Source organism: Lutzomyia longipalpis, chromosome 2, assembly GCF_024334085.1.
Source record: "Lutzomyia longipalpis isolate SR_M1_2022 chromosome 2, ASM2433408v1".
Taxonomy (NCBI): domain Eukaryota; kingdom Metazoa; phylum Arthropoda; class Insecta; order Diptera; family Psychodidae; genus Lutzomyia; species Lutzomyia longipalpis.
In genome coordinates, this window is record NC_074708.1 from 20,356,248 (window position 1) to 20,376,106 (window position 19,859).

Consider the following 19,859-nt stretch of genomic DNA (forward strand, 5'->3'; position numbering starts at 1 on the left):
TTTCCCTGAAATATTCATTATACCTTGTTTGAATTGGAATTTGAAGTCTTTGACGCTATATTGGCATATTTCAAAACAAGCAAATGTTAATTATTTTAAAAACTGTGTTAAACTGTGTTATACTTTTGTTTTGACACTCGATAATATGTAGTTAAAAATTTTAAGTACTACCTATACTTAACATTTCACGATGTCTTTTGAGACCATTAAATTCCTCGCTACAATTTACCTCGGATTTATTCCGCTTTACGCAAATTTTATAGAGAGAAAAGGATTAATGTGATTAACAAAGATTTAATCACCATTGGATAAACGGTATAAAAATGTATAGCTAAACACGGTTGACGATTACCAACAAACACTATACCTTTCTTTATTATATAGATATGGATGGAGACCACTCATCATTCCAAAAAAAAATTGCATAGAAAGAAGTTAAGTCAAGTCTAACTGAAATCTAAAATTTCACCAAAAATGCATGGAAGTTGTATAGTGGCTAAATGAAGTGAAAATGGTAGGTGAAAAACAAAAATATCGTCAGTGGCAGTCTGGTGACAATAGCTTGTATCAAACATTGCGATCGGACAAACGGTATGCATAGCTATGCAGACGCGTAATCCTTTATTATATAGACATGATAGATTTTTTTTTTGCAATATCCTATTTAAATATAAATTGATCTTTATGAAGAGAGAGACTGTCTGTTGCATTTGCAATTTATGAAAGCACATTGAATATCGGAGATGGAAATCAAGTGCATTCACTTGCTATATGACATTCCTAAGTGACATATTTCCAACTAAGGAATAATGGACACATTCTGTAACATCTTCAAATGCACTGACATAATTTTATACCATGCAATTTTGTTCTCTGCCACTCTTTTCCACATTATAAACAAACTTACCACCATTTTACCCTTCGTTCTTAAGGCATTATGAAATGATATTTTTACTCTAACCTAATCTATATCGCAAACTAAAAAAATCCTACATACTTTGATTATTTAGATATTAAGAGGTAAATTGTCGCTTCGCTCCAATTTATCTCGCCCCGCTTCGCGGGAATTGTTGCGCTTCGCGCAAACTTTAGGGAGAAAAAAAATTGTGATGTTTTATAAGTAAATTGAGGTCATCCCAAAAGAAATGTACTGGTAACTTGACCAAGCTTACGAGAGCTGTATTTTTTTCATTGTACCAATTTTGTGAGAGCAAACTAGAACGCGAATTAATTTAAATACGCGCAAAGTCGAGAAAATTAGAAGTCATACCCTAAGAAATCTTTAGAAGGCCATATCTCGAGAACGGATCCATTGATTTTCATATTTTTTTTTTGTTTAACCTGCTGGCCGCCAAGACCTTGGAGCTTCCTTAGAGCGCCAAGGTGGGGTCGTTGAACGACCCCAAGAAGGAAGTCGATTTTCTCATAAACTATAAAACCGGGAACTGTCGGGTCACTACCTTTAGACTCCTTATATAGTCCTCTTGCCCCTTGCATCACAAATTCGCCACCCGGAAACACGCTGAAGAAGATATTAGGGAAAAACATTTTTCACTCATTTTTCACACTTTCTTCGTGAGAAATTTGCCACGAAGTTGACCGCAACTGCTATTTTTTTTCACTACTTCCCCACATTCCCCTCACTTCCCGCACCGTGATAAATGGCAATATTTCTCGAATATTCTTTATTGTTTTGCACATTTATATGCTTCTAATTATGTTTTATGTTGTTTATGTTACTTATTCGCGATAATTCTGACACTGAGAAGGTAAAGTGAGAAAGTAAACACAACCCTTCAACCCAATTCAACCATATGATTTATGATGTGACTAACTTCATTCTAAGAAATTTTCCGCAGCATGGCCGTTACACCAATTTTTGAATTCCCTTCTTCTACATTTTCCTTAATAACTTTTCTTGTGGTGGACGGATTGAGCTGAAATTTTTACACAACCTCCTCAGATAACCAAAGAACTTATTTCCAAAAGATGGGAATGGTATCTTTTATATTTATTAAGTTATAGCACGAAATATAGGGCTGGGGTCGTTCAACGACCCCGCTTGGCGGCCTAGAGGTTAAAAGGTCTTGAAGTCAGCTATAACATATCGAAAAATGAGAAAAATTTATGTCGCCATTTTCGAAAAATTAGAGTTCGAAATTTTCGAAAACTTTGTTTTTGATTTTAGCGCCTCTTGCGGTCATTTCTCGAAGTTGCAATATTCTAGACATTTGTAGGGTTTCACGAAACCTTTCATTTGCGCTTGGGTTGATCAAAATCGGACTTGTAGAACCCGAGATATGACATGCCAACTTTGGAGGGCTATATCTCAAGAAAGGATCCATAGATTTTCTTCATTTTTGGCATGGAGCTAGATAATATGGTCAGCTATAACATATAAAAAAATGAAAAAAATTTATGTCGCCGTTTTCGAGATATTCATCGAAAACTCATCGAAAATTTTGTTTTTGATTTTTGGCCCCCTAGCGGTTACTTTTGAAACTTTTGATGTTCTAGAGATTTGTAGGGTTTGTTGAGAGCTTTCATTTGATTCCGGGTTGATCAAAATCGGTCAAGCCGTTTTCGAGTTATGGTCGATTTTCGATGAAAAATTGTGACGGCCATATTGACTAAACGGCTTGACCGATTTTCGAAAATGAGGCATCGTTGGAAAGCTCTTGATGGCCCCTACAATATATCAACATTTCAGCCCTCTAGCTATAATAGCGGCTGAGATATAGCGAAAACAAAATTTTGAGGTTATTCAAAATGGCGGACCCCCCGTCCGCCATTTTGAATAACCTCAAAATTTTGTTTTCGCTATATCTCAGCCGCTATTATGGGGGGTGGGGGGTGGATTTGACCTCATAATCGGATTTCTTCAGATCGATATTTAAACTTTGCCGTTTACCGCAAGTCTCTATCTATTACCGTTCTCTTGCAATTTAACGCCATCTGAAACCGCCTGTTATAAGGAGCCTCTGTACCAAATTTTCTCGCGATCGGACAAACGGTGTAGATTTGAAACGAAGGAACGACAATTACCAACAAACAGGCCTTTCTTTATTATGTAGACAATTTCTTTATTATATGGATTGAGTTTGACTATCTGGGTTTAAAACTTCAAGAAATAATAAAAATTTATAGTGATCAATTCGATCAATTACACTGAATTTTTATGGGACCACTCTTTACTTAGACTTAATAAATAAATTAACTTTTGGGATAATAGGGAATGTTTTATCAGTTTTACAATATAAATTGATATTACATCTTTTTCTTTCTTAATTGACTCAGAAGAAGTGTCTGATCTATATAATAAAGAAAGGTCTCTCTAAAATTTCGTTCCTGTTCATCTATGCATTTCTACACCGTTGGTCCGATCGCGATGAAATTTGGTACAGAGACTCCTGATACCAGGCGGTTTTTACCAACGACATTCATTTTCCCCCCAGAGCCCCCCTTCATATAGCCCCCATATAGAATTCATGCTTTTTTGACTACTTTTTGAATTCGGCGCCATAAATGTTGTGTGAAATTCACTTTTTCCCTTTGAAATATCTGTTGGAGGTTTTGTGTGGCCCATCTTTCTTCTTCTTCTCTTCTATATAATAAAGAAAGGTCTCTTTAAAATTTCGTTCCTGTTCATCTATGCATTTCTGCACCGTTGGTCCGATCGTGATGAAATTTGGTACAGAGACTCCTGATACCAGGCGGTTTTTACCAACGAATACATTTTCTATTGGACTTCATCTCAATTATTTACTCTATATAAAATTTGCGCGAAGCGCAACAAATGCCCGCGAAGCGGGGCGAGGTAAATTGGAGCGAAGCGACAATTTACCTCGTCTATATAATAAAGAAAGGATTTCGTGTCTGTACAGCTATACAAATCTACACCGTTTTACCGATCACAATGAAATTTGGTACAGAGGCTCCTTATATCAGGCGCTTTCGAGTGGCCGTATTCATTTTCCCCCCAAAGCCCCCCTTCAGGTAGCCCCCATATAAGTCATGCATTTTTTGCAAATTTTTGAATTTGGCGCCCGAAATGTTGTATGAAAATGATTTCTTCTCTTTGCAAATTTTATTTTCGGGACTGATAAGTTTTCCAAATATACTTATAAACCATCATAATTTTTTCTCTCTGAAATTTGCGCGAAGCGCAACAAATCCCCGCGAAGCGGGGCGAGGTAAATTGAAGCGAAGCGACAATTTATCTCGTTATCTATAAATGTTCTTTTTGGGTGCCCGATTCTAATTTTTATGGTTTTTTACTTCAAGAATTTCTTTAAATTTCAATTTACATTATTTGATAAAATAAATTCTCTAAAATCAACATATCTCATTGAAACGCCTTATCGTGTAAGTTTCACAAGAAATATGTCACTGGTTATCCATTGTGTGATTCGAAAGCAATTATTTTAATGAGAAATCTCTACGGGTGCATTTGGCTCCCACTTCGTTCTAAGGTATACATGTGGATGATTTCTGGCGACGGAATCATGAGTAGTGGTGTGTTTTTCTGAGGAAAAGTGAAGCAGAAGTTGTCGTGGTGGCAGAAATGGTGTCGGTAGAGTTTATGGGAAATACTGGTGTTGCGATAAAATTCCACTTCACTCCCTAACTAAAAGTGTACGTGGCGGAGGTGCACAATGCAGGGTGAGTTGAATAAATTCCGGGTTAGATGGAGGATCTTATGGTGGCTCCATGAGATGGATAGTCTATAAATCTACGGGTGTCTTACAATGAACCACACAAGAAAATCCAGGACCGAGTAAAGTTTAGTCTACTTGATGATGGTATATTCGTTCATAGCTCATGAAGCTATGTGTGTCGTCCCACTTGATAATGTACATAAAAGTTAATTAAAAGACCTGCTAACTCTTCAAGAGGATGTCAATAGATCCGAAACTCTTTTGCTGTAGCTATTAAAGTATTATTTATAACTCATTTCAAACTTTTTTTTTTAAAAATTGGGAAAAATTTTAAATTTCACAAAATTGTAAAAAAAGCAATAATTTTTTTAAAATGAATTCTAATAAAATTCCACAGATTGAGAGATAACAAGTTGTATCTCGTATTCAGAAAGCTTAGTAAGTTTAGCTATGTGTACATTATATTTTTTAAATTACCCTAACAATTTTTGAGTCATTTGAAGTATTTTAGGCATTCTCACATTCATTTAAAGAATAGTTTATAAGCACAATATACAAACATATTGTGGCGAATTTTTCATATGAGAGCTAAACTTCTGTCATGCACCATGTATTTGGCTCTCATATAATAAGCCGCATTGCAGCGGCAACGGGAAGAAGATCAGAAGGCAGGAGGAAGATAGATAGTGCGTCTGTGAAGTTAAGCAGGATAATTGTGAGTATAACCCCCCCCCCTCCCCCCGAGGCCCTCTCTCATGAGACGGGCCACTTCCTCTTAGCCCTCGCCTTTACTTACTAGTGAGGCCCTTTATGGGCCCTCAGAAGTCAAGCGGCATGGGAAGGGAAGAGACCGGGGTTGAGGCGTAGGAGAGGGGCGGATGTATAGTGGAGAGATAGGGGCTAATAAATTAGAGTTATGGAAGATTCCACCTCTTTTATTTTCCCCTCGCCGCGGAACAATTGGTCCCAGCCCCTGACCCCTCTTCGCAATATTTCTAGGTGTGCGTTGGTAGTGAAAAACGCTACAATATATTATATATGTATGTATATAATATACATGCATATAGGCTCTTTCTTTAAATTCTCATATATGTATATGTACAGCACATATAAGTATTTATATTGGAAATTTAGTTGCTCGCCAAGTATTCCACAATTTCAGTTCCCGTATTCGAAACAACCACAAATTATCCACATCAAAGGAGAGTAGCTGTTTGATAGATTGCGCTACAAGATGAATCCTTCTATTGGTATATCAAGAATATCTTTCTCTAGCAGAGCTCTAATTCTCATGTAAACACTTTTTTTTCGTGGTTAAAGGGTTTATAGTATAACAGTACAATTAATGTTCCATCATATCAATCATATTTTCAGTGAGAAAAAAATCTCAACGAAAAATCAAAATTCTTTATAGCAAATGTTTGTTGAAAAAAATCAATGGCATTCATTCTGGAAAACAAGGCCTCATGAGAGTAAGTTACTAAATTCAATTTCTCCCTTACGTTAAACAAAAACGTCAGATATGTGAAAAGTTTTTTAATCTAGAGCATTTTTTGATATTTATTACTCCATGAAAGTCACTTGAAACTTTTTACTTTTGTAGTATAAGTCTCTCAGGCAATGCATTTTGCAAAATATGTTGGACGAGTGAGACTTTTGGTAGGTATACTATAGGTACTCGGAAAGTAAACATAATTCTCTGTGAGAACATGTAAAATTTATTTTGCGAGGGTTTGCAAGAAAAGTATCCAGACTTTCATCAACTGTCTCACATGCATCGTTGGGTATATAGATGTATTGATGCTAAGACGAATCATCTAAAATATAGAGAAGTGAACCTACCAAGCATCCTCATCTTTACTTTTACAGCTACACACGGAATAAGGTAATAGGTATGTGGATTTTATTTAAAAGTTGAAAAAGTGGAGGTTTGTTGTTGAACCATCGTTAGGTAAGGCAATGAGAGTACTTAATTATACTGTAAGAAAATAATATTTTTACTGTTTTTATGAGTATGATGATAAGAGAGAGAGAGAGAGGAATAACAAGTTTGAAATCCATTCCGCTGTAGTTTTCAATTTAAATATCATCTCATGGTAATTAGGTATCATATAGACGATATTTGAAATTGAAAAATAAAACCAGAGGGATAATGTTGTAAATTATTATAAATCTTTAGAATATATTTTTACTTTAGAATAGTCTAGTGAATAACATCTACATATACATACTTCACTTATACTTTTCACCCAATATCTAATCTGACTTTTTATGCATTTTATATTGGTTACGATAAATAATTTCTTAGTTAAAAACAGTGCATGATTAAATTTTTGTAGAGCAGGTATAACCAATTTTTTTCTCTCGTATGAAAAAACAATTTATAGTCCGTCTAGTATTTTCTCAAAAATCATACCACGTACGGAAGCACCACAAATTTTTAGTCTGCTCTTCAAGAAAAAAACTTGTGTTTTTTTTCATGACCGCATGGAAAGTTAAAACTTTTCCCTAAAGCCCTGCTCAAGAGCCGCAAAAATGCCACGAAGAGCTGGAGAACATAATTCAGGTTATATTATATCCTACACCATGCCATTTACTTTTATATTCCGACTTTCCAGGTATAAAATTTGGCTTTTTTGGGATTTATACCCCGCTCCTTTAGGAAATTAATCAGAATTTTATTGGATAAATCTCTCATCGCGCTACGTAAAATTTATGTATTGTAAATTACTCTAGATAAGAAAAAGCTTCTGACAGTGAAAATTCTTTCACACAAAATATATGTACATGTCAACTTACATTTTTTTTTGTATCGGATAATCCATTGTTCAGGTACTTTTAATTAAAATTTGAATTGTGTTTCTAACTCTAATTAGAATAGAATTAAGATCATTAATATAAATTTCTATGATAGCCATAGAGAAAAGGGTTTTATTTAAAGTAATTTGATTTGAAATATTAAAAGAAATCTGAAGTACCTACCCTATTTACCATTTTCTATGAAAGCTAAGTATAGCGAATCTTTTAGCTACGGGGAATTTCATTAAATTTCAATTAATTGTGAAGTAGCATTTGCCCTGCAAAATAATGTATTCTTATATCCAAATTAAAGGTAGATAGGTTATTTTTTGGATATGAAAAAAAAGCTCTTGTCCTACAGACATTTTATTGATTGAGTTTTGTGTATAATTGAAGGTAAAGGTAAAGGGTTAGGGTTTTTTTTGGGGCTTTTCTTCATATCGCCCGCAGTTTTTGTGTGGAGTGGGGTTCTATTGAATCCCCACTTTGATTTTGTGTGATTGAGATATTTTTCGTGATTTTATTTTTTGTGTGTGTGCACTGTTCTGTGCACACATTATTTTGTGCGAAAGAGAGGAATGGGAAGGAAACCGGTATTAGGAAACGCTTGGCCAAGGAAAGGTAGAAAATCTACCCAGCAGGGAATCGAACCCGCTTCGTCTCGATATTGGGTATGATCAAATCGGAGCGTTAACCGATTGACCTATCGCAACCCTGTGTATAATTGATTTAAAAAGTCTTGGCCGTTTCTATTTATATTTGTAACAAATCATCGACATCGCACATATCGCTGTTTGCAACAAAATACAATAACTGACTTTTGCTAACTTTTCAGGAGATATTCAATGCTTTTGTTTTTGAAAATTGACCCCTAATATACATATCCAATGTAAATTTTTAAATAATGTAACCTACAATTTATCGATTTGAATGCAAATTACGTAATTATTTAATGCAAACGAAATTAAATGCACACTTTCCGATAAAAATGTCCCATGAATAAAATTTCAAAGTCTAATGCGAAAATAGTCTTTGTAAAAAATACAATGATTTCAGCATGTTTAAATATTAAAAGTATAATTCTCATTTTCTCAAAGAGAAAGAAATTCTGCTGCTGAAGCATAGAAAGGAATACAAGGTCCTCTTAATTTTAATGAAAGTCATTTCTTACACATAACAAGCATGTACTTTATTCGTTTCCCCATTCGCCCAAGAAACGAATGAATTGGCAGATCCGACCTCAATTGTCGTAATTGCTTTTCTTCACGACTTCTTCAGACTTTTTTCTCTTTGTATGTCTATTTCTTTTTTTCCATGTTGGCGCAAAATTGTGATCTCATGGTGGCTGAGAATATGTAGTATATATGGGTTGGTACTTTTGTATCTAATCTAGTCATGTTCTGTTGCGAAAAATAAAGTTTTCTCAGATGGTTATAATCGACATAATATTTTTGTGTATATATTTTCGGAGGGCTTCTCTTTTTTCTACAAGTGAATAAATATTCGTAGGTAATAAGCGGGCAAATATTTTTGGGGATGATTAAGTTGTTCCACCCTCTACAGACTTTCAGGGAATAATATTCTCGAAAAGAAAAAGCAACCCACAGAACCAAAGTTTCATTCTCGAGGGACATTCGCATCGTCTTAGTTAATATACTCTAGAGAGGGACATTGGCTTATGATTTCGTATTACGAAGTGTGGGTGAATGATTAGAATTTTTATTATATTTATCATTGGGCCTTATTCAGCGACCAAGAAACCCTTGAAATCTTTAAATGTACTGAAATTTAAAGATTTCAAGCGGATTTCAAAAGTTTCCTTGGTCGCTGAATAAGGTCCATTATTATATACCTACATTACATTTTAGCTGTATTTCTTTCAGACACAGCTTTTTTTTCTTGTGAAACAAAATTCAAGACATTTGTATTTCTTAGATAATAGCTAATAGCTGTAGTTAATATATATCAGCTTATATGTACATTCACTTTATATCATTTTAATTATTCTAATTACAGTCGTGGCCCCGTATAAGATAATCTTGGATATATTACTATCGCGCATAGAAAATAAGGAGTGTGAAGAATACATATCGACGTGCCCGAAGATTATGAACCATATTCCTATCTTTTAACACAGGAGTATGATTCATAATCTTCGGGAGCGTCGATATATCCGACAGTATCTTATACGCAGTCTCGATTGTATTGCTAATGGATAGCATAGCTTTTATATACCACCTAAATACAAGGTGATGACTTGACTATCAGGCTTAAACTTGGTGTGAACACAAATTAGGGTCTCCATATGAGAAATTAAATATGTTCAATCAAATAGATAAAAATTATCTCTGCTTACGGATTGATACAGCCGAGAAAGTTTTTAATCAACATAGATGTAATTTATTATTTTTATATGTTGCAGATGGTTTTTAATTTTCAAAAATTGTCTTACAAATAGATTTCCACCCTTTTCCTTTTACAATTCATAATGTACGTACCTGCAAGACTCAAATGTAATGATATTTAAAATATTCATAAGTAAAAGTAAAAAAGTAAGTAAAATATTCATAAGTTTCTAGAACATAATATATTTCGCACAAATATTACCATCAGCCGGTGAGTTGCATGTTCAACAAACAACATAATTCTATTAAATGCGAGGTAACTTAAACATTGTATGCACCTAAAAGTGTTAGTGTTTTCATTGGTGTGAAATTTACAAGAAGTGAATGGCGCGCGGGAAAATAAAGTAGAAAATCTCCGTTCGCTAAATAAGTTATCGAAAAAGAAAGCCTTTTATTCTTTCTCATTGTTATATACTTTTACATTCATATCGTCTTACCTACATGAATAATAACACTTCCAACTGACTTTTCACACAAAAGTCACTATATCTGTTCAAAAACACACTCCCAAAAGGATATTCATGCTCTGAAAACCACTAATATAAGCAGGTGTGCATATGTATTACTTATATGCCGCAAAATATTTTTCTTTACATTTTTCATAACAAAACAGCATATGATTCTTACACTTTCTTTTGCTTTGAAACCGCACATAAAGAATAACAGCAGACAACTTACCAACAGGGCTCTCCTCGTTCCAAAAAGAATCGTCCAGAGTGTAGTCTGCTTCTGCAAGATAAAAATACGTACGAAAAATATTATTAGATAACTCACTTACGTGTTTTATTTCATGGTTTAGAAAATACTTCTATTTATTCTTTAAATATCTGTAAAATTTCACGAAAAAACAACAAAATTGTGCCAACAATGGGGCACAGAAAAATTTCCAGTACATACAAATCGAGTACCTACAGTTTTATGGCTCTATGGACATGAAATTCGTGGCCGTAAAATATTAAAATAAAAAAAAGTACAGTATATAAGTAAATTAACCTCAAATTTATTTTAAATATGAGAGCATGGAAGTTAAAATTAACTTTAAAGAATGAAGTTGTTTAATTAGTTGGTATACCACAATCGTGGCATACCAAGTATTGTAATCGTCGGAAAAAGCGACCCCCTCAGATCGGGCTCAAACTTGGTATGAGCACGTTTTAGACATCCCACATTACGAAAATGGTGGTGGAAAATTTTTGATCCTGCCGGCCTGCCGTCCTGCCGGTGCGCCAAACTTTGCCTTATAACTCGAGAACGGTAACAGATAGAGACTTCGGGTTTGAAGTTTTCTATAGAAATGTGGGTGTAAAATTTCATTTTTTCGCATTTTCAAAATCCAAGACGGCCGCCGTCCGCCATTTTGAAATACCGTCAACCACTTCCCTTGCAGCTAGAGATCTGAAATTTTAGTATGTTGTAGAGCTCAGTGAGATGTTTTCATCGACAATTCATACTTGAAAATCGGTCAAGCGGTTTAGCAAATATGGCGGCCTAAATCAAAAAGTGTTTTTTCGATATAACTCGAGAACGGCTTGACCGATTTTGACCATCTTGGTATCAAATGAAAGGTATTGAGACGCCCTATAACTGTCTAGAACATTTAAAGTTTCAAAAACATCCGCAAGAGGCGCTAAAAACAAAAACAAAAATTACCTAACTTTAAGGGGCTATATCTCCTAACATCTGTTATCGTTTTCCTTTAAATTTAGATATGTTGTAGCCTGACTCAATATCTTTCATCAGTCCAAAAATGAAGAAATTCTATGTCACCGTTTAGAAGATATAGCCATTTGAAAAATTCTTGAATTTGAAAAGTTCTAAGAGTCATATCTCTTGAACGGATTGTCCGATTTTGCTCAATTTGGTATCAAATTAAAGGTTTTGCAAAACTCTACAACTTTCTGGAACAACAGAAACATCTAAAACCATTCCTTGAGGACAAAAAGTACAAAAAACTGTTTTGGTAGAACAAAAATCCGCCATTTTGTGTTCTGGAGGTGACCTTGAAATGTTTCGAAATATATGTCAGATTATAGCTTATTTCAATACCTTTCCAGAACTAGTCTCGAAATTTTTGTAGATCTTGTAGAACTTGAGATATAACCATTTTTGTCTTTCGAATTGATGAATTTCATTAAAAAAAATCAACTGCCTACTCTAATAGTACTCACAAATTAAATTACAACGCATAGACTGACCCATCCGCGTTGTGGTATACCAACTCTAATAACTGGACGCGTTATGATTGACTTTCCCTAAGCATTGATAGATTAAAACTCAAGGTTTCACTTGAGGCTTTAATTAAACTGCATGCCTTTTCCAATCAAAAAAAAAATTAGAGGTAATTTTCCTATAGTATAGAGAATTAACCTTTTCGGCACAGTCGATAAGCTCGAATTGAAGAGAAAAAGAAAAAAATGAATGATTTCAGGTGTGGGTGTGTGTAGATTTTCAATATTAGTTTCCATACTCTTTTCCAAACAAACGATAATGGTCATGTCTTCATGTTAAAAATTACTTAAAAAAATTTACAAAATCTCCCTTACCCAGTAGGAACAAGGCATATTGACATTGATAGGTGAGTTATATAGCACGAAACTGAAAATGTGTTTAAAATTCTGGAAAAGGGAATTTTTAATTGACACAGCAACTAGTTTTCTACTCACACTGTTATACATTGCAGGCAATCATACACTAATCAACATGATTAAATGCACTGAGTCGTAATTAAATCGTTTTTCACCACATTTAATTGTTACATACAGTCTCTGTTTAGTAAAATTCAATTTTCAGCGTTCAAAATCGCTGTACTGAATTAAACCTCCATCCCCTTTGATGACATATTCCGCTCCTGTGTTACAAGAGACCACAGCGATTTATGATTTACGCTTATTTTTTTTTTAAGTATCAGGCCAAAAAAATCTAGTTATTTATGTGATACCTGTTTTAAGGGAAATAAAATTGATACAAATTATGGTAAGTTGGAGCGAAGCGTATATACATACGTCGCTACCCCCTAATTTACCTCATCCCGCTTCCCGGGGATTTATTATGCTTCGTGAAAATTCTATAGATAAAAAAAAATTATACACATACATATGTATACGTAATATAGATTTAATGGAAGAATTATTCCTTGGTGGCAGTCGCCTGATGACAGTAGCCCCTGTACCAAATTTAATCGCGATCGGGCCTACGGTATAGGAATGCATAGATAACAGGAATGAAACCTTTTCTTTATTATATAGAAGATATGGTATATAAGAGATGGTGGGGGTTGAAGTAAAATGGATTATGGCATTGTGGATTCGGCTATTTGCATAAATATACTGTGAATCTTGTTCTGGTGTAAGTGAAGTTGGATATTAACAAATGCGTTTGATTGAGTTTTGGTTGGATGAGAATTGCTAAATGTTTGTAGGAGAGAGTCTCGGGGTTTCGATGAATTAGTTTATACTATAGTAGTCGTGAGGGTGGGTAGGGTATGACAGAATGAAAGTTTATGGCGGAAGTGACAATTATAAATTGTCTTCGCCCATCCATAAATTCACTTTGTATTCATTCGCCTAAAGCCAGAAGCGTCATTGGGAGTTTCGTCAGTGGAACAATTGTGCACCGACCCGAATACACGACCGGGTTTGGCGTGAGCTTTTTCCTGAATAATTCATTTCATCAAATTTAATTTGGACTTTTAAATAAATAGCACTTGCCCCTACGGTAGGGATAGCAATTACTTGTGAAAAGCAGATTTGAGTGCTTACAGTAGTCATGGCGTTCTCCGGCGTTCTATTTCTATATTTTAATTCAATTCAATGTAGATAAAAAAAAACTAGAGTCAGAATTGGTAAAATCTACATGTGATGTATACCTATGTATCGGGTGGTCAAGATAAGGTGAACCGTTCTTATCGGCTAAACCTAAAAGTGGTCCATGTTATATTGACCAACCTATACATTTTTTGAATAAATTTTTCTTTTAGCTGTGTTTCTTTCAGACACAGCTTTTGTGTACCGAGCAAAATCGAAAGTCGTCGTATCGGGCCCAAACTTGGGATGAACACGAATTATGGTCCCCACATTCCAAAAAAAAACGTATGCGCCAAAAAGATTTTTTTTCCGGCCGGCCGGCCGGCCGGATTATAAACTTAAATTGCAAGAGAACGGTGGTAGATAGAGACTTGCGGTAAACGGCAAAGTTTAATTATCGATCTGAAGAAATCCGATTATGAGGTCAAATCCACCCACCACCCCCAACCCCCCGTCCGCCATTTTGAATAACCTCAAAATTTTGTTTTCGCTATATCTCAGCCGCTATTATAGCTAAAGGGCTGAAATTTTGATATGTTGTAGGGGCCATCAAGAGCTTTCCAACGATGCCTCATTTTCGAAAATCGGTCAAGCCGTTTAGTCAATATGGCCGCCACAATTTTTCATCGAAAATCGACCATAACTCGAAAACGGGTTGACCGATTTTGATCAACCCGGGATCAAATAAAAGCTCTCAACAAACCCTACAAATCTCTAGAACATCAGAAGTTTCAAAAGTGACCGCTAGGGGGCCAAAAATCAAAAACAAAATTTTCGATGAGTTTTCGATGAATATCTCGAAAACGGCGACATTTTTTTTTTTCATTTTTTGATATGTTATAGATGACCATATTATCTAGCTCCATGCCAAAAATGAAGAAAATCTATGGATCCGTTCTTGAGATATAGCCCTCCAAAGTTGGTATGTCATATCTCGGGTTCTACAAGTCCGATTTCGATCAACTCAAGCGCAAATGAAAGGTTTCGTGAAACCCTACAAATGTCTAGAACATTGCAACTTCGAGAAATGACCGCAAGAGGCGCTAAAATCAAAAACAAAGTTTTCGAAATTTTCGAACTCGAATTTTTCGAAAATGGCTACATAATTTTTTTTTCATTTTTCGATATGTTATAGCCTTATATGTTAAGACCTTTCAAACAACAAAAAAATTATGAAAATCTATGGATCCGTTCTCGAGATATGGCCTTCTAAAGATTTCTTAGGGTATGACTTCTAATTTTCTCGACTTTGCGCGTATTTAAATTAATTCGCATTCTAGTTTGCTCTCACAAAATTGGTACACTGAAAGAAACACAGCCCCCGTAAGCTTGGTCAGCTTACCAGTACATTACCGATTAGACCAATCATAATGTTCAAATATCACTTAGTTACACAATTTACATTTCTTATCTTAACCCATGCTAACGAGGTCATAGATCTTCTGTACCTAGGACCTTCATTTTCTAGAATTTGACTAATATGCCTATAAGAAATATAATTCCTGAAAAAAAAAATTTTTAGCCCCCATGGGGGCGTCGGTAGACACCGTATGATATATCATACGTTTAACGAAAGGGGGTTGAAAAAATCTATTTTTTTCTCAGTCTTAAAACAAAAACTTTAATTTATTTAAATGCATAAATTACATAATTTATGCTTAAATTAAGTATTCTGGCTAGATTTTGGACCAGAATTAATTAATTGCTCCAATAGAACTCCAATCCTTGGGTTTCAGAATCAACTCACCGCGTTCTTGTAGAGTTCTAGTTCTAAGGATATAGAGACTGAACTTGTCGTGGTTCCCACAGTTGTCCTCATCGCTAACAGTTGCGTAGCCAGGAAGTAAAATAACAATCTCATGTTGCATGGTTTGCTCTAGGACGGAGACTTCTGGTGAATATGCTGACAAGTCTCCGGACAGAGCCGGATGTACTATCCTTCTTCGTTCTCAGACGTACAAAAATCAAGATTTTCGCTATAACTTTTATATTTCCCGGCATTAGGTACTTCTTAATACTTACGATGTATCTGATTTAGCACTTTCTGGCATTCCTTTTCACTGTAATTTATATTTTCATCCCCAAACCCTTAGATCTTCCCTCACAGAAATAAACTCGCACTATAACCTAAAAAGTACCTCAATTCAACCAACGTATGATATATCATACGCAGATGTTTATCGCGCAAAATAATTAAATAATTTGCGGTCGGAGACGGATATTTTGGTTAATTCACAAAGTTTTATTAATAAATAAGTGATTTTGCACAAAATATTACGGAGAAAAAGGGAATTGTCACTTAAAATACACACATTTTGGTTCCCGGACAACATTGCAATTGGATACACTTAGATTTTTGTCAAAAAATAACATTATTTTATGTTTTTAACACCCAGGAAAATTAATATAAAGAGTTAAGGGTTTATAAAAGTGGAAAACACTAACCCGGAAGGAAATTTTTGTGAATTCGCGTCATAAAAATTAAACAAAAATTACCAATTTTGCGTATGATATATCATACAAAAAGTGAGGATGGGTTAACAGACGACAATGTTAAAGTTGTTGGTTGAGGTGTTGATCATATGATATATGTACATATGTATGTAATTGCTCAGTATTTATGCATTTCAAAGGATAATCTAATTTCATATCTCTGATTTCTTTAAATCTTTAACAAATTACAACCCCATAATAAGATACATGTTGAGTTGCCACAGATGTTTTCTATATAGAAATTAGTCTATTTTATGCCTTGAGATATTGTGGTACACTTATCGCTTTTAAGAGTGCAAAAGTTTCGCCATTAAATCCTGATAGAGAGATGTAGCTGTCTTGTATATTCTGACAGTAGCATTCGTTGGCAATCGGAATGATGTTCATATACCGGAGCCATACGGAATTCCATTGCGAATGCGCAAAAACTGGGACAAACAACCATGATATTTCATTTCAATTTTTTTTCAACAAAATAATTGGCATTCTTTCCTCCCAGGGTGGCATCTGCTGATGAAAACTTTTTTAACAATAAGAAAATTATATTTTATCAAGTCATGTACGCAAAATATGTTATGTACAATTAAGACAAGAATGACGGAATCTCATAATTTTTATCACATCTTATTTCCACTCATAATTTAGTCACCGACAGTTAATATAGTACAATTTTGAATTATAACAACAAGATTTTTTTTTATAGATTTGACAATTCAAAAAGTTTTTTAACTATTCACTACACAATGAACTACATACCTACTCGTAATCTATCCTACCCAATAATCTTAATATATAAAGCTGAAAAGTTTGTATGTTCGTATGTTTGTATGTTTGTGGCCCATGAACTCCTCCGAAACCGCTGGACCAATCTTGATGAACTTCGGTATGGGGGTAGAGGGGGCCAATACGAATTGCAAGCGCTATATGGGATTCCGCCCCAACCCCCCTTTATAGCGCCCCCACATAAAAATTGATTTTTCCCATTTTCTACCTGTGAAGGGTCAGATAACGGGATTTTTTTATTCTAAAAATTTTTCGGGGTACCGTATTATTTATCCCCCTTCTAATATTCGCCCCCCTTTTATAGCTTAAAATTGAGTTTGCTCACACGTGATTGGGGGCTCGGGTTGACTAGTTGATATATAAAACAGATAAAACATTTAGATTATCACAAAATGCATTAAATTCATTAAATTCAACCTGTTCCCGTGCCAGTGAGCACATGAGAATCTCTATAATATCTTCTCTTTAAATTTCTGAATTAATTTCCCACATTATAAATTTCATGAAATATTGAATTGTAATCCTCCAAATTGCTTGTTATTAAAACCGTTGCATTTAAATCTCAGTACAACCTCCGCGGCGAAGCTGCATAATTCCTAAGAGGTGATCTTATTACTGTTTCCCTTCCCGAGCTGATTGTGTGAAAGCGCTCGCAAATTGGTTTAAAGAAAAATTATAAATTTAATTTATAAATTGAATTGTGTGATCAATAAAGTTGGTGGTGGTGTACAAAAAAGTGCTGTGTTTCACTAAAAATTGCGATCAAGGAGCAGGAGGATCCTGCAAGGAGATGTGACGACTTTTCCTCCTCCCACGTGTGGCAACATGCGATCTTCTGGGGATTTTCTGTGTTCACCTGCTGACTGGGAAATTTTTTGCTCCTCCCTCACCGGACTCTAATAAATGTATCTTTATACAGCTGAGCAAAGGGAGTTTGTGCCAAGGCAATCTATGCTGATAATTAATCATTGTTCACTGCTCTACCACATATTATATATTAGGGTTGGGTGAGAGTAATGAAAATTATAACTAAAAACAATAAAACCTATTTTCTAACCCTTCAGCAGGTGAAACGTGAGCAGAAAACAATTTTTATGTGGATGCGAATCCTACAAGCGTTTGCAACTCGTATAGGCAACGGTATCTCATAACGAATTTCATCATGATCGGCCATGCCGTTTGGGAAGAGTTCATTTATCACAGACAACTCTTCCAGCTTTATAATATAATATTGTACCTTATCTAAAAGTCTGGTTTTAAATATTTACATAATATTGAGGGCTATTTTTAAGGATAATTTCAAATTTCTTTCATTATGAATTTCTTCCTTGATCAACTCTTGTAGAACATGAAATAGAAAACAAAATTATACTATAAGAAATAAATAAAAGAAATAACTTAATATAGCAATTGGTAATAAATTAGTGCTCTCGTGATATAAAGATGGATCTTCAATTTAACGAGTATGAGGCTTTTGATGATAGCAGCAACACTGCTCTTATGATATAAATAAGTGTGCAGAGTCAGAAAATGAAATAAAGCATGAGATTTCCTTCAATGTTAAATTGGCGTAAATTATATCATTTCCCCTCCGTGGGGTTTCTAATCTGTTAGGAAGATTATATTGTTCAATTTATTGTTATCCTTATAAAGGAAATTTTTTTCTTGATTTCCTTTTACGTTTTTTTTAAGGTGGGATTATGGGACAAATTTTGGTCTTATATATACTGTAGATGGTCGCGGGAATAGTTAATGGAGCTGACCACCCACTGCTAGGCGATATAAATCGAATTTCGGGTACCCAGCCTCACTTGGGGATGTTTTGTGTGCAATAAAGTAAATTGATACGACAGCTAATGTCGACTTTTCTCACCTCAAACTCCGTCGACACGAATTTGCGCTATAAATTTCCAAAATTGCTCCCAAAATAGCCTCAAAATGCAACAACAACCCTTATACCTAAGGAATTGGAGGCGATAAATAGGAAGTGGCATGGGTTCGGAGTGAATGGTCATACCCCCGAGAGCAGTTGTGTGTCACACTTTGGAGCTTTCAGAATGGAATTCATTCAAAGGATTAGTTTGTGACACACGGAGATAAACGATGGTTTGCTAGCGAAAATTTCTCTGGAACCCATCACTCCATCTCGTTTGCCCACTTTACATTTTGTATCGTTGGATGTAATCACACACCATCACATTGTTATGTTGTATTTACCTTGTATTTTGTCTACTACATATACAATCGATAACAATTTTAATCTAAGCTGCTATTATTAATTCGGTATTTGCAAATCGTTGATAACTAATAAGGAAGTACTGATTTAGCAAGAGCTAATTCCACTTAAAGAATTTTGTTAATTTAAATATCTGTTCATTTGAATTCTCATAATGTTAAGTAGGTACCAAAAATTATTTGCAGATCTTAGCTATTATAAGTATATTTACACTATGTATAATGCATTTATTTATTTGCTAATGTGCTAATTTATAAATACAATGTATGTAGGTGTAATACAATAATTATAAAACACATTTCAACGAAGGAGGATTTCAATGTTCTTAAGGTATAAAATCTCTAAAACTATATTCTTGGTTGCTTTGAGATGCACTTACCACAATTTTTCTAATTATTAATTTTTGAAATGAGACTAGTTATATAGGAGCTATACCAATCTATATAAATGAATACATATACATACATACATACATTTACATGCTCACTACATTAAATGAAAATAGGTATGTACGTATAGAGAAAATATATTCCAGATGTTACCTCCAAAGTTTCCGTTTGTGGTAATTTTTGGGTGACAACCACTTAAATTAAATAATGTGGTAGAATTAATAAACAGATGTTAATTGTTGCATTTGGTTTCAGAATCCAAACGCTTTGCCAGAATTCTATTTAACACGGTA

At 34.6% G+C, this 19,859-nt stretch overlaps 1 protein-coding gene across 1 annotated transcript in view; it reads right to left on the reverse strand.

Moving 5' to 3' along the window:
• Window positions 1-19,859, reverse strand: part of LOC129789294 (disintegrin and metalloproteinase domain-containing protein unc-71) — a 260,875-nt gene that overhangs the window by 112,724 nt on the left and 128,292 nt on the right. The window contains exon 2 of the mRNA XM_055826003.1: window positions 10,541-10,591. Within this exon, the coding sequence (XP_055681978.1) occupies window positions 10,541-10,591 (51 nt within the window). The remainder of the gene's footprint in view (window positions 1-10,540; window positions 10,592-19,859) is intronic.